Consider the following 15,931-nt stretch of genomic DNA (forward strand, 5'->3'; position numbering starts at 1 on the left):
TATTTTAAACATCACAGTAAAGCCCTGCTGAACATGAATCGTTTTAAACCTCTTGCATGAATAGAGTAATACACACAGAGGTAGAAAGGATTTTCCATTCTTGCGTTGAGATTCAAAAATTCAGAGATTCAGTATTGCATATAAAGCTCATTATCCTGGATCCCTTAGGGAAAAAGGGGGGAATATATTTGCATCAAGCTCATTTTTATGGCCTCATACATGTTTTGCACTCTCCATTATTACTGGCATGCTAAAGAAACCTGTTTTATTGCTGACAAGCATTTCTCCAGCAAAACTAGACCACAAATGCTGATTGTAAACACACACGTTATGACAGCTTCTAAAAGCCTAGTAGGGAAAGCTTTTCAGCTATGGCAATTTATATCAGCAGGGCATTTGCCGTATATAATTTTATTTCCTGAGAAGCACTGCTCCAGAGATGCTGAACGACAGTCCAGGGGCCGTTAGCGGTTCCTAGAGCGAGTGCTGGTAATCCACCGAGAACCGTCTGACCTTTTGGGGCTCCCTGCCTTGCATTCAGCTCTTACAGCAACAGCTTTGCTAGGTATTTCTCCACGTGAATTCTCCCTGTTAGCACATAGGACTGATAAAAAAGCAAGAAGATAGCCCGTGAAACAGCCGACCTAGGCCCAGAAAGTAATTTAGAGCCGAAAAAGCTCTGAAAGAATAGGACAACATTAACTCTAGTAATCGTTTTGTAGAGTCAAGCTTTCAGAAAGAATGCTCTTAACTGAGGGCAAATTACTACCACCTACACATGGCAATTTCCAATTTCAAGTATATTCATTTCCTTGTTCTCCTCATCTCTCCCATCTGTTTCCTCTATTTTTGCATGCCCACAAGTACGTGTTAATTTCTTTCCTCCTATGCCCCTTTTCCCTCCCGCCCCCCCCACCCCCCGCCGCTTCCTTGCAGATTTGCCAGGGGCATGGAGACTCTGCAGACACTCTCCAGAGGGAGAGTCTGTCTCCAGACAGACTCCAGAGGGAATTCAGAATAAGAAAGGAAATTAATTAGGAGTTTCACTCAGCCAGGAAGGGTTCAAGTGTACACTAGCCAGAGGCAACTCGCTGTTTTGACTGAGTTGGGAAAACATGCAAATCAGTGTACCTGTTTATTCAGTGTCTTGTTACTCCACCTCCGTTCCATCCCTCCAGGGATGCTATACAATAAGTATTTGTTAAATATTTATTCCTTTTAGCAAATTGGATCTTTCTCAAAAATTTTTAGAACATCACTTTAATTACTGGATCAAGTACTGCTTATAGATCTTAGAGTAGTAATCTTAGCAAGCTCCTTTCCTCCTCATTGTTATGAGAACCTAACATACCAGTTTTGCATATCATTTATGATAACATTTTATTTATTAATTTTTATATTTGGGGAACTTGTTCTATGAGATGCTGAAAGAAAAACATGTAGCAAACGAGTGTAGTAAGTGTAATTATTCTGCTGCACCAGAGCACACTCCAAATGTGTAGCAGGAAGACAAAGGCTCTTCTGAGCAAAACATCAGAATCTAACGCTCAAAAGACACAGTGAGTGTCTGTCACTATTCCAGTCTACTTGTGCAAAGGCACATAGGCCACCATCACCCACCACAGTCCTCTGATGATGTGGCCAGAGATGGGATTAACAGCCGTAAGCATGACTTCCTCTCCTGCTCTCTGTTCCTTGACTGTAGCATTCTGAGAGCCTGAATTAAGTGTCCGTGGTGTCCCGAGTTTACGCTTCTGAATGTAACGTAATGTAACCATACCCTGTGATTGGATCAGAATGTTATTAGCTCTGAGAGGATCTTTTCCACCATGTGTATTAATTAATTGTAAAAGCAATGTCTCTTGTGTGCTACGCACGAGGCAGAGTGACAATATGCTGGAAAGGCTGAGCTGTTAACTGCCATTCTCAGCTTGGAGCTGGCTGGCTGGTAAACTCCCACAACAGAATATTAATTTTGGGAGTTCACAGAAACACCTGTGAAAAAGAGGTGAAGGCAGATTTATTATTACACCTTTTTAAATTCATACTTGAATCTCTCTTAGTGTCCTCTTATAGTAGGGTAATACTGTCAGCTTGGCCTTAGAACATGATTTGTTCCGTAACACAAACTGGTGATAAAACCATCTGTTTAAGCTTACTCCACATGGCATAGCTACAGTGAATTTGTCCGATATTTTATTGAGCCAGCACTGAGACCTCAGCCACCATAAAGCTAACCTTGCTTTGTGGAGGTTCAGCTCCAGGAGACAGACCACCGTGGAATGAGCTGCGTGACAATGATGTTGAAACCTCTATGATTGTAACTCTGTAAATCATTTGGGTAAATGATTCTTGGGAATCCCGACAATGGTATAGAAGGAACAAACGGACCTAAAATCAGGTACCAGAACCTTTAGTGGGCTGATTGCCCAAGAAACTTGGCTATACCTCACAAAATGTGCCCTGTAGGTAAACTTGACTAATTATAATATGAAAAGCACTCCTTTAGAAGTTAGGGTACCCACCTGTGATCTAAGACCCTCACCCACCGAGCCTGGGCAGTAAATTTAAGAGACACCGTACCTTTAATTGAAGATGAAGACATTGTACACCAATCAGCTTCAAGATAAGGAATTACGAGCGCCATTAAAAGGTCGATAAGTGATGAATATGTTAATTATGCTAAATTACAATGTATAAATGAAGGACTGATTCAATGCTGTGTGTGCTAGCTTTGCGGAAATGCTCCCTAGCACCCATTTCTGCGCAGAACTGCTAATAAATAGCTAATGCCTCCACTCTGTGTTATTGGCATGCACAACAGGTAAATGATCCCACGAGTTTTGGGACAAAAACAAGAGCATTAAGAAGTAGGGTACAGGAATAGATGGCTGGAAGGTCAGAGCAGTACCAAGAGTGGTTTTAAACCCACCAACAAATCAGAGCCAAAATGACCTGGGCCAAACGGGCAAAAACCTGAGCTGCTGCTCTGCTCCCAGAGTAACAAAGACTTTCCTAGAAGATACTCTGACTGAGGAATTTTGCTTCTGTGTCCAGGAGACTAAAAAATGCTAGCTAGTGTTAACAACTGTAATTATGTAGACGGTTTATATTTTCTTCCAAGACTAAGTCTTAATTTCAAAGCAGGTCAAGATCCCTCTGATACATAAACAAAACAGAAATTCTAGTTTCTTAGCCTGGTATCAGTCACAAGGAGCCAGGTTTACTCCAGCCAAAGCCCTACATAAAATTCACATGGAGAGACACCTTCCCAGAGTCCCTGCAAAAATAAGAGACTTGACTTTTTTTTTTTCAAGGATCATGCCCTAAAGAAATCACTGCAGTAGCATCATTCAGTCTCAGTCAAGAGCATTTAATGTAAATCCTCAAAAAGAACAATATAAAAATGAGGAGGATCTATATACACCAAAAATGAAGATTTTTCACTGAAATAGTTTGTCTTATAAACTGTCTCGGGCATGGTGAATGCAAAGACCTGAAGACAAGCAAAAAACAACCCTGAACTGCATTCTTGTAGTTTGTGGGTAGACTTGTGGGTAAACCAAGAACTAACCCTTAGAAAGCAATCACTGAACAAATAATGTGAGTTCAGAAACAGATGCGGACAAAGAAGCCTGTTCAAACAAATAAGGAAAACATGCAGCACATAGAAATCACTGGAAGCCTCCAGTCAGTTCCTGTGAAGACCAAGGATAATCGAAATTGAACACAGAATCCTAAGTACATGGACTATAAATACCTTCCCTTCTTCCATGCATATTGTATAGCCTAGGGCATTGGAGGCAGATGTGGACGTGAAATGAAATTCCTATTCTTCCATTTTGAATAAGTATCAGAAATAAGATTTTATCAAGTAGCTTTCCTTTTTGCCATCGTATCAGCTGATAATCTTGGAGCAGCACCTTTCCCCACTTCCGCACTGGCCACTTTCTGCCATGCTTGTGTGACTAAACTTTAGGTCCTCCTTTATACAGGTCCTTGAACTAGTCTTAGGAATTGTGTATATTCCTTTAAATTTTAAGAGAGGAACAGAGCTTGAACAACATAGGGACTGCTAGAGGAAATCAAAATGAGAAAATTAGCTTACTCTGAGTGAGAAAGCAGGACTTTCTCCACCTATTACCTTGATCTCCTTGTGTGACTTTTACTGATTTACACACAGACTGGATGTGCACTGGACATGTCCACAGTAATTAGTACAAGAGGCATTCTGATTGGGGACTCTGAACCTCACCAGACACAAATAATGCATCCACAAACACCATGCGTAATGCTCCATTGTAAGGTAATATTTCTCTGAAATGTAAACCTCATGTTTGCTCCCAATATAATTCCCACATCCAATTAAAAATTGTCTAATATACATGCTATAACCAAGAATGTTCTTTGAGGCTACCTTCATTGTCCTTTCTCAATTGGAATTAAAAAATAATTGCAATATATTTAAGAGACACTAGAGGGAAGCCAAGACATCCCAACAACCCTCTCTAATAATACAGCTTCCAATGCTAAACACAAACCCAAAAAATCCGTAACGTGGTGTAGGAAATACCGGTTATACTTACTATATGTAAAGATGACAAAAAATTATTAATTTACAGCATAGCTTTGCTGTTTCTCTTTCATTGGCACTCTGCATGCTGTTATGTTAACTCTGCATGTTAACAGTCATCCAGGCTGTTCCCTCTAGGTGTTCCCTTGGTGATGCTGAGAGCCTGGGAACTTTCACTGTTGTAACACTTGACAGTAATCTCATGAAGCATTCAGACTGTGTGATAACTTGCTAATACACACTGTAAATACGGGTGGTGAACATGTTGGTGTTTTCTTCCTTATTTGCTGTTTGTTACACAGTTGTTCCAATGATTTCTACTCTGGACATAATTATTTTTGTTATTTTTTTCAGCAACCATCACACTGACAAGACTATCAGGATGTCCAGTTCATTCCCTCTGTGTGTCCCTTCACCGGCATTACAAGAAGGACTCACTATCACCCAGAGTACAGAAGTAAGTCAGATGCGAATATGGTCAGAACAACTGGTTTATATTCCTGCTCTGAGCTGTAGTGATCAGGCACAGGGCTTCTTTAGGTTACCCCAGAAAGCTCTGGTCAAGTGACTGACTGCCCCTTAAGTTCCCCTTTCCCCTCTCCCAACTTCTTACTCTGCCACACATATTTGCTCCCAAACAAGCAGCTGTTTACCCTTTTGTCATTGTCCCCAGTTTTGCTGACTTGATATCCTCATTTGGTTTTTACAATACAGGTGCCCTAGTACTTTCTACCTTGGCCGCCAATTCTGTTAAATTAGTACCTCTTTATTTTGCCCATAGCGTGCTGCTGTTTCTTGTCCTGCTATCTTTTTAGAAGCGGCGCAAATCAGGGCTAAGCATCGGCACACATACCTTAACATATCTGTTTATCTTCACTCCCCAGCAAGAGGGGAGACAAAAAAAAAACAAAACCAAGCAAACAAAAAACATTTGATATACAAAATAAGCTGATGGTAACACAATGCCAAAAATAGCTTATTATGTGAAGTGCAAGGGAAAAAGCTTGATATAAAGCTTGATTGCAACAACATTTCAATTTACCAGTTTAAATACAAGACTTGCATTAAAATATTTCTTGAGATACATCTCTTGGTGATTTCTTTAAAATTTATATACACATATCCAGTTGTAACACTTGACAGTAGTCTCATGAAGCATTCAAAGACTATAACTTGCTAAGTACACACTGTAGATATGAGTGGTTGATGTCTGTACGATTTCTTCCTTCAAGGGATTATAACATTATGTTGAGTACTAGCCTCAGATAGGTGACCAGCCACCTGATACAGTATAATACCCACAAACCCTTCCCCAAAGACCCACAGTCTATGCTTCCAATGCTCACTGGATCCAGATGGTGTTGCCTCTCTCTGGTCTGCGAGACTCCACTGTCAGTTCTCCAAAAGTGGAGAAAAACTGCTCCATTTCCTTCTGCAACATATCATTCCTTTTCTCTGCATCTTCCTTGGCCCGTTCAGCGTTACGCATTTTGATTTCTACCATTGTGAACTTCTTCCGCTCTTGATCCAGCTCTTCATGCAGGGCCATCATTTCCGTCTCCAGGGTGAGATTTCTCTGCTCCAGGCTGCAAAAACAAAATTAAAGCAGACAGCTCCTGAGCAGCACTCCTCACTCACTTGAGCAGAAATGCATGTCACCAACAAATTCATACACGTGTCTTTTCATTTACAGAGCTTAGACTGAATTTTTGAGAGGTGTATCTACAAACCATGACTTCATCAATGACTTACCATTCTCCTAGGGCAATCTCTTTGGTAGCTCATTTAGAAAGTGCCTAATAGCAGCCATGGGCAAGGTGCACAGTAGCAAACAGCTCCATCTAATTGTCCAGGGAACAGGCCAAGTATTCCTTTTACTTCTGGAAGTGTTGACACCCATCTCCTGCTGTAGTTGCACTAGTGTCACTTACAAGGTCAGAATACTGCCCTGAATACCTTTGTTTCACTGTTAATCTCCTTTCTTCAGCTGATTTATCTGCTGTACCTTCGCAAATATGGATCGACAATTTAAAAAAAAAACTGCCACGAACATGGTTTTTGTCTAAAAACCTGACTGCATTTCAGATCTTTCCAATGGAAAGCATTAGAAATCCTACTGGTACTAAATACACAGTCATCATGGATATTAAACATTATAAGAAGTGCTCTACTACAGTGCATACTACACTGAAAATAGTGATGTGGGTGAAAGACTGCAATATTCCATATGCTGCACTTTCGCTCACAGCTGCTGTTGCCAGTAGCTCTCACATGTTGTGATCCAGCTATGACTTGCAGTGCCAGAGTTACCAATCCAAAGGGCTTCTGCGCAACAGAGATGAGAACAGAATACAAGTCCTGAACAGCTTTACTGAAGAACCTTTATTACAAAGATAGCACATTCAGCTCTGTGTGCACTAGTTAATGCTAAGCCCAGACTTTGAGGTCATTCACTGATAATTATGGCCGCCCACCCTAGCAATCTCATTGTGCACGAGAAGAGTCTGCACTATTGGTAGACAAAGACATGGCTCTCCCTTGCCTTCTTTAACAGGTCCGAGCTGTGAAGGAAAGGCTCAGGCAAAGCAGCAGTGCAGAAACAGGACTGTGAACAGAAGTAACTTCGAGATGCAGGACTGTCTCAAGAGTAATGAGAACTCTGGAAAGGAGTTCCAGCAGTCTCACAGTCCCCAAAACTACAGGTGGAATAAGCCATAGCACTGCTTTCACTGAAAGGTGATGTTCAGTTGCCCTTCTCAGTCTCTGGAGAACAGGCGTCAACTAATGAAAACATTGTGAGAGCCTACTGATTTTTTAAATTAGATTCTACAGAAACACACAAGGTTCTGGCTTTATTTTTAATGCCAATAGGATAGCATGTCACAACTACTGCAAGCAACTGCTCTGAAACAAACCCCTTTGGATCATGGTGTCACAAAAGCAATGTCAGAGTATGTCAACTCAGGAAGATGGGAGACTCAGTGGCAAGCACCCACTGACTGCAGCAAGCGCAGACTTCTAGCAAGTCATGAGAGGGAAAACTTCCTGGATTTCCTCTGCAAAAGGCAGTCTGATGGTAGAACCAAACCGTCTTACCTTTTTATCCTTGTCTCATACTCTAGTTTTTGCTTGGCCATCTCTTGCTTCAAGCTGGACACCAGGCTGTGCAAAGCACTGTGATTGTTAGTACTGTTGGCCACAAACGTTTCACTGTTATCACTGCTGCTGGTGGCTCGGCTGCTGTGGCCCCCCACACTCCTTCTGTCACTTTTGTTCTCATAGTCACCTGGGTTAGAGAGGTCTTCATGTGGTGGTCCATCCAGCACAGAGTCTTCAAAGTTACCCACATAAAAGTCCTGCTCAGGGCAGGTGGTGGTGGATGAACGACAGGAGTTGGAGTGCTCGGGGAGGGATATTTCATAAGAGGATGTTGACCAGGTGGCACTGTCCACACTTTGTTTGTCATCAGAGTTCACCATAGAGAACTGCTGGTGGACATTGTCGTAGGTGGAAAGCCTGTTGTGCTGGCCTGACTCACTCACCGATTCCTTCTGCTTGTTGTCCCTCAGTGTGACATAGCCATTGGGCACCCAGCCTGGTGTCCGGCTGTTGATGGTGTTGGTGTGCCCATCTGTGCTAGAAACACCCATCCGCACACCTCCGTTCTGCACACTGTGTGTGCCCATCTTAGTCACCGGTCCTTTCAGCGACGATGTTCTCCTGGTTTGCAGGGTACAGTTTGGTAAGGTCTGGCTCTTCTCAGGGCCCTCCACGGAACTGCTGAAGGACCCATTGGTGACTATGCCACTGCCTTTATTAAAAGCAGGATTTTTTTTCACCATGAGTGGCGGGCTTCTGGTGACATCCAGTTTCTGCATGCTGTTTCTGGGGCTACTTGTCTTGCTGCTTGGCAGAGCAGTTGGAGACTCGTTGTCCATGCTTCCCCTTTGGGGAGACTCAGGTTTGTCCCAAGAGCAGCGCCTCACTGCTGTCTCCTTGGTGTTGTTGTTCTCTTTGTTCTGTAGCTGCCCCACAATCGCTTTCTTTGGCATTTCATTGTTGTTGTTGCATACCTCAGGTCCCATTTGAGGGTCTGCATCCTTGGGAAACAACTCTTCATGTTTGCTAATCATGACTGACATTAGCTGCTGGACTACTACTGTACCTGAAAGGAGACACCAAGCACATGGTCATTAATGGCCTGTTTTGTTTAGGGCATAAATATACTTTATCCATCAGATTCCACAAATACTTACTAAATATTCAGCTTACACAAACATTTACGCATTGCATCCATCTGTGTAACACCCTGAATGTTTAACACACCTGAGATGCCTCTGGCTACCAGGCCAGATCAGCACCACCTCTTCCTTCCATCAAACCAAGCCAGCAGGCCTCACAGACCCTCTAAGAACAGGAACTTTTGCGAAGAAGGTATTACTATTACAGTAATTGCATTGCAAGAAGACCACAGAAGGAGAGTAGCAAAGGATAACATCATTTTAAGTGATGTGTTTCAACTCAGTGTAGTGACCATTTTTAAAAGCAAAGTCGTATTCTGGCACAGCACTTGTATTAGTAGTTTAACAGAAAACGGGCAGGCAAGGGATTTGCATTGCTGGAACACAGATGTTTTAGTCCTTTGGAGCAAAACAGGGCAGTAGTATGACAGAATTAATTTAATGTGAATGTCTTTATGTACTCCGTGGTGAGATTATATGCAACCAGGGAACTATGCCACACTATAGCACAGTACAGAACTAATGGAGGACCACAGCTTGCTACTTGCTGTAATAAATGGCTACCTTTCCTCTTAAAGAACGACCCCTTGGTGTGCATACCACTTGACTGCACTGTAATTTACACACTAGCCTTTATAACTGGACTTGGGATAATAACGATGTGCAATTCGTTTCATTAAGCAGACTCTCATTAAGGATTATTAAGAATATTTCAGGAACAAGGTCAAGGTAGTTACAATAACCACCCCATTTTTAAGCTCCTAGAGAGCTTTCAGAGGCACGCTGTGCTATTTTAATCAATAATTTCCCACTGTGCAATGTTATTTCACATCAACTCCTTTGTAATATTCTGCATCTTTATACCCCACCCTTTTAAAATACAACTACTAAGAGCCAATTCAATGTGGGTACTCGACAACATCTTTTTTTAATGTTCTTGTTTGTTTGTTTGATAAGGTAAAATCATGCATTAGAACTATGCACCAGGAAAATTCACTTAGTTACTCCCGTGGTATATTTAGCTGTATTCCTTCCAAGAACATTAGCTGTTATGTTCAGAATTTTACTACAAACATTGCACGGTACTCAGGCAACTTTTACCAATGCATTTTACAGGAAAAATCAGCCCATGATTGGAATTCTGGAAAACCTCTCTCGAACCAAACAAAACCAAATTCTCATCCTCATTATACAGGTACGGTTACTCATAGCTGCATGTTTGACTTCAAATGATTGTGCAAGAAAAGCACTCTCTATCTTCCAAAAAGCAAAGAGCAATGAAGAAGGGTGACCATGAGCACCAATCGATGTACATCTTTGTTAAAAGTTCCTATACATTCAGCTATGCTCAACTGCAAATCAGCATTGTCTGATGTCAAGTCTTAAAGTTATCATTAAAGAGAAGTCATAAATCTGTTTCATGAAACCTGTTTCTCATTAGTTAAAAAATATATGTATTTCCCTTCAATGAATGTAGTATCCATGCTATTTCCTACAGCAGCCACCATCATTTCAGTGCTAGGGCTGTTGATAAGCAGGTTGGAGAGCTGCTTTCAAGAACTGGAAAAACATATTATTTTCCCTTTCCATCTGGTTTAAAAAAAAATCAACAAAAAAACAACACAAACTTTCTTGCTCAAACTTTCAAAAAAAAGCAACTCACAAACTTTAGGCAGGAGCCACTTTTATAAACCCAGAAGATGTTATCCTGTGAGATACCGTTCTCATTGACTTCAGTGGTATAAATCAGCTCTGTGATATGTCTCTCCAATTCCAATTTACTGAACAATTTGAAGTACGTTTTGTACTATTATTTAATGCAGAAGCGTGGGTAAAAAAGGGACAGTTTGCTGCCTAACCAAGAGAAACATTCACAGCAGTCGGCTATCTACCAGGCTGCTAAGCTCTACAGAAGTGTCAGGGTAAGAGAAGCTACTACTCCAGTCAGTCTGGCAGTTCTGTAGGTACAAAGAGCCAGGCTGAAAGTGAAGTGATACGCAGCACGTGCACACACGCACACACAAAATGGAACTCCTGCGAGAGACATGACAAGATAGTTAAAGAGGAAGGAAACAAAGCAGGAAAGACTCTTCCATTTCTCTCTCAAAATACCACGGGGAGACAGCTGTGAGATGTGTAAACTAGAATTTCAATGACACAGTGAAGCTTATCCCTGCACCTCCAGATCAGATAGTCACAGTGCATTTGAGACAAGTATGTACAGAAACTAAGGGGAAGCCACAAATGCAGATTTAAGAGTATCTGAAGCTGCACAGGTTTGATGCATAATAAACATGCACATAAATTGGACACCTGCTCTTGCAAACCCTTTTGAGTCAAATGCATGATCAAACTATACTCTGTGACAATGAGAACCCAGATGTTAAATGAAGATGATGATTAAAAACCCTTTCCACATTAGAAGGTTTTCTGGCTTGTCTGAGCTACTGTTGAGACGGCTAACCCTGGGTCTTTACTGCTTTCATACATGATTTGAAAACACCATCCTTCTGTTCACAACATAATCATTGTGTTAAGAATTAAAAGGAAGAAGGAGGAAACATAAGACTTCAAAAAAAAAAGTAAATGAACAAAGTATATGGGAAACAGTATCTGGGGAACAGAAAATGCATCAAACACAAAAAAAAATAAATCCACACGCTCTCAAATAAACTATGAACACTGCATTTTTGAGTTTTGGTAAAATTTTCAGTGCAGGATCTATGTACAGCCCTAATTTCTGAGAAATTTAAGTAAATCCTATATATTAAGAAAAAAGTGTTTGGAGGGAGAAAAGGCATCATGTACTTTATGGAGAACTAAAGTCACAAAGATTAAGCCTAGGAGGAAATTATGGGAGGAGATTGTCATGGCCATATTTTTGTCTTTATCACACTGAAATGCTACAGCTGGACATTGCTGTAAATAACAGAATGCAGCTGACAATTTGATCACTGTTGTGCAAGAAAGCATGTAATATACCACTGCCTTGTGGGAACACAAGGTATGAACCTGTACTAACTTTTTTGCATCTTTAATAACTGCAGGTAAAATATTAACTGCATTCCAACCACACGTGCTGAATAAGAACATGCCATAGCAAGTTTTGAGAGAAAAAGTACATTTTTAGTGAAGTTGCCAGGGCAGCACAATTTCACGCAAAGTATGTTTGCAATGCTGCACATTTCAGTCACTTTTACAATAACCTGCAAGATTTAACCGTGAAGTTCATTCAGGTTGAAGAATTCTGTGTCTGTGAAACGGGTATGTGGATCTTACTGCACATACTACATGAACTGGGATGTACTGTTAATAAACCTAAAGACATTCCTTCTTTCTATTACAAGTTATGTACAGTAACCTCACCCTCCATGATAGTCAGAGGATCTTCCACTTTGGGACGAAGGATGTTGGGGCCAAAAACAGTAGCCAGATTTTGCACACTCATTTTGTTTACACCTGAGTAAGACTGGACTTCATCAAGGAATCTGTGGGGGGAAAAAAGAGGCCTTTATGGAACATGTGAAAAGGAAATAAATTTAAAAAAAATAGTCAAAGCATGTGATGGTTTCTTAACATAGTTCAAGTACTCCATTCCAAATCCTTGTGGAACATCTTGAAAGCTCAAGGCTATTCTCCTCAACTTCAGATTTTCTTCAAAATGATACATTGATAATAAAACTTAAACCTCAATCTGGACTGACTACAAGAGAACTCTGTTGAAGATGGTAACTTTCTCCAGCATAATTAATCAACTACTTGGCTCATACGATATTCTAAAAATGCAAACTGTCAATTAAAAGAAAAAGTTTATACTCTTTTAAATTTATTTTTTTTTAATGCTGGGAACTTTCTATAAGTTCACAAATTGCAACTGTGTAAGACATGTTTTTTAAGCTCTCGGAGGTATCCACAAAACTATTCAATATACTACAAGGCATACAGAGTTTTCAAGGATACCATGCTTCAGGAGTGCACAGCCAAGGCCAATAACTGCAGTTAGGAATGGGAAAACCAGGGTCCTATAAAGAGGACAAGAATACATTAATCTCTACCTTCTTGTGTTTCTTGCTGAGTGCAGCCTGCTTATGAAAGTAAAGTCATAACTGTGCATCTTCATAAAGCAAATGAGTAATTAGTCAAGCAGTAAACCTATATCTTTAGTGCATTCACTTAAGTTCACCAGTCCTCTGACTGTGAGTAATGCTTTTCCTTCAGGGCAAATACACAGACTGGTTTGTCTGTCAGCTCACAGTTATAAATACCATTGTGATATTCTTGCAAGAGTACTTACCTACAGATATATTTCAGCAGATTATAATTGACAGCTGGCAGGCTCTTCACTTGCTTCACCAGTTCTCTCAGGCCCTTTAAGCGGTTTAATAAAAAAAAGAGCAGAGAGGCACAGCTTCTTAGTATTTTACCAAAGATTTAAAAAAATGTCAGCAATTCCAATTACAAGACAAGAAATACATCACTGAAACTGCAGTGTTAAATGCCATATACAGACTACCATTAGGAACAGCTTGTAGAACCCATTTTGGATGGGGAAAGCTATATTTGGCTAACAAGGATTAGCTGTGGATAAAAATAAACACGTAAATAAATAACTTGGTTTCATTCTGTTTTTCCCTTCTTGTGTACTCTTTCTTTTTTTGACCAGCAGCTCTGTTCCCCCTCCTGCTGATAACAAGGCTGAGGCTTCCAGGAACAGTTCTGGTTTGAACTAGTTAAAGGTTGGACCAGATGATCCTTGAGGTCCCTTACAGCCTGGTATTCTATGATTTAGTTGACATTTTCATATGCAAAACTATTTGGGTATTTTAGCCAGTTCTGGTCCATACTAGATTTAGACCAATAAACAGTTATTTCAGTTTGTGCCCACCCTGGGAATGGGACAAGCAGAATATCACACACTAATTTCTGTGCCCCGTGGAAACAGACGCTGATTACACTCCTTATCAACACTGTCTTTAGTGTTTTTCAGCATGGGGTTTTGGTACTTTGCTAGCATCGGTGGAGTTCTGATTACAGTATGTTATGAAAACAAATGCAAATCAAGATGGGTGGGTTGTGATAGCGCACAAGTTCGCTGGTTGTGTGCTAAGAAACAAGATGCACAGCTGCCTCCCTTAAAAGTGACTGCACCTTTAACTTCTGCACAGAGAAAGAAGAACTGAAAATTAGTCAGACAGCCTTATAGTTGGACTGCTAAGTCACTCTAAAAAGGACTGAACTGGCTCATCACCTATAGTTCTGATTTTTCAAACTGCCAACACCAACTCCAGCACCAGAAGGCCATTGTAATTTGAATCTTGCTTGAATCTTGCCAAATGAATTTAAGAGTGTTCTCTGGCACAGCTGCAGAGAAACTAAATAAATACACTAAGCCAATATAAAATGACTAAAAATTTAATCTGAAAATGAATATCACTGTAAGCATAAACTGCATAATAACTAACTGCAGAGCTGTCAGGTGGCTTTACGCTGGAGCTACCAATGGTTAGAGACATAGGCAACACGCACAAGCAAACAGCTGCAACTTTATCTCTGAGGATCCCCTGCCTTATCTTGTGCAAAGAGTAGCTCAAATCAGGTGAACGGACCAATCCCACCTTTTGCAAGCAGCTGACAAAAAATTGCACTTTGTAGCAAGCTGTAAAGGACAGCGAAGAAACCAGCCTGATTTCAGTGTAAGAGATGACTATAGAAGACAGTTTGCCACACATCTTTCTCTCCCCTTCCCCCCCATTGGATGGGGAACAACTACCATCTGTGCTGTTGGTAGTCATCAACTGAAGGCTCAGAAAGGAGATGGTCTCTCAGAAAAGAAGGGCTCCTCATCTTAATTAATTAGAAGGTTAGGTAGGAGGGATTCCAGTTCTAACAGGATGTGAAATGTCAAAAAGGAACTAAACAGAAATAACAACCTTAGGAAGTTAGGGGAGTAGACTGAAATCAACAGAATGAGCCTATTTGTATTTACTTTGCAAAGAAGATACTAGGGTTGACCTCATTATCCATAAGCACACAGAACAATGTAAAAACAAACACTTAGTTTCTTAGGTCTTCAGACTAATATATAGTAGACCCGTGCCCCTGCAGGGCACATATTATCAGTCAGAACTCTTATTTTGCTCATCTGTGTTATGCTGTTTTAGAAGAGTCTGGAAGGTGGCCTGCTTCCAGGGGCCCACTTCCATCTTTTTGAGGCCTTCTGATTCAATGATAGGCAATGAATAGAGTCTGTTGGCCTTCAATCACAAGTCAGTAGAAGCTGGCATCCTGATACTTAGAAGAAAATGACCCCTGATTTAATGGCAAGAGTTGGACAGCAACAACTTTTAGAACCTTCCTTTTACAGTTCAGAATGATAATACATGAAAATATAAGTCTCTTCCATGCAAAATGTAAGCTATTGACCATGATGATGTTTACTTGAACTAGATTCAGTGACATGCAATAAATACAGCTAAGGTTATGCTTTGCGCTTTTATTTAGACTTCCAAATGACCTAGGTGGCAACAATTTTCATATAAAACCAGCCTCAATTAATAGATGCATATCTTAAATCAGGGTAGGTAATCACCAGCTTCTCTCCTCCTCAAAATCGGAACAGTTTATAACATCCCAGCCTTTTATTTCATCTCACTCAAATTGCCAACTCACCATTTCTTCCTCCTTGCTGAGCATTTTGGCACAGGAAAGGAAATCTTCGTATTTTGTGTATGGTATGACTGGTTCTGGAAGTTCCCTTAGGTACAGCTTAAGCAGTGATGCCACTGTATGCACATCTGTATTGCTGTTGGGTTGGAATACAAAAAGTTGTTACTGTGAATCAGATCAGGATAATATTGTGAGACTGACAGGATAAAAACTGCCACTTAACTTTTCCATTGTCAACTCAGATTTTACTCATCAGCATTATATACATTTATAGATCACATCTGTAATCTGGATTTGGTTTCTTTTTTGTGGGTTTTTTTTTGGTCCTATAAAGAACTTAGGATACCTGCAAGCAAGAGTCTGTCAACTCTACTGATTTATTACTATAGATAATTACACATAAAGCCCTATTTGCAGGTGCAGGTACTGAGAAGATCCTGGCTCTCATTGA

General features: G+C 40.6%; 1 protein-coding gene across 7 annotated transcripts in view; it reads right to left on the minus strand.

Annotated features, from left to right (window-relative positions):
* Positions 1–1,268: 1,268 nt before the first annotated feature.
* The window catches only part of ARHGAP24 (Rho GTPase activating protein 24), a 229,403-nt gene continuing 214,740 nt past the window's right edge, over positions 1,269–15,931 (minus strand). For 4 of the 7 annotated variants that reach the window (XM_063335820.1, XM_063335823.1, XM_063335822.1 and 1 more), the window contains 5 exons: positions 15,484–15,616; positions 13,109–13,182; positions 12,181–12,302; positions 7,670–8,738; positions 1,270–6,159 (listed from right to left, as the gene is read on the minus strand). In XM_063335820.1, coding sequence (XP_063191890.1) covers positions 5,916–6,159; positions 7,670–8,738; positions 12,181–12,302; positions 13,109–13,182; positions 15,484–15,616 — 1,642 coding nt within the window. In that variant the 3' untranslated portion in view covers positions 1,270–5,915. Of the gene's footprint in view, positions 6,160–7,669; positions 8,739–12,180; positions 12,303–13,108; positions 13,183–15,483; positions 15,617–15,931 lie in introns of all 7 variants that reach the window. The other 3 variants (XM_063335819.1, XM_063335818.1, XM_063335821.1) reach the window with 2 other exon arrangements.

Source organism: Chroicocephalus ridibundus, chromosome 5 (assembly GCF_963924245.1).
Source record: "Chroicocephalus ridibundus chromosome 5, bChrRid1.1, whole genome shotgun sequence".
Taxonomy (NCBI): Eukaryota; Metazoa; Chordata; class Aves; order Charadriiformes; family Laridae; genus Chroicocephalus; species Chroicocephalus ridibundus.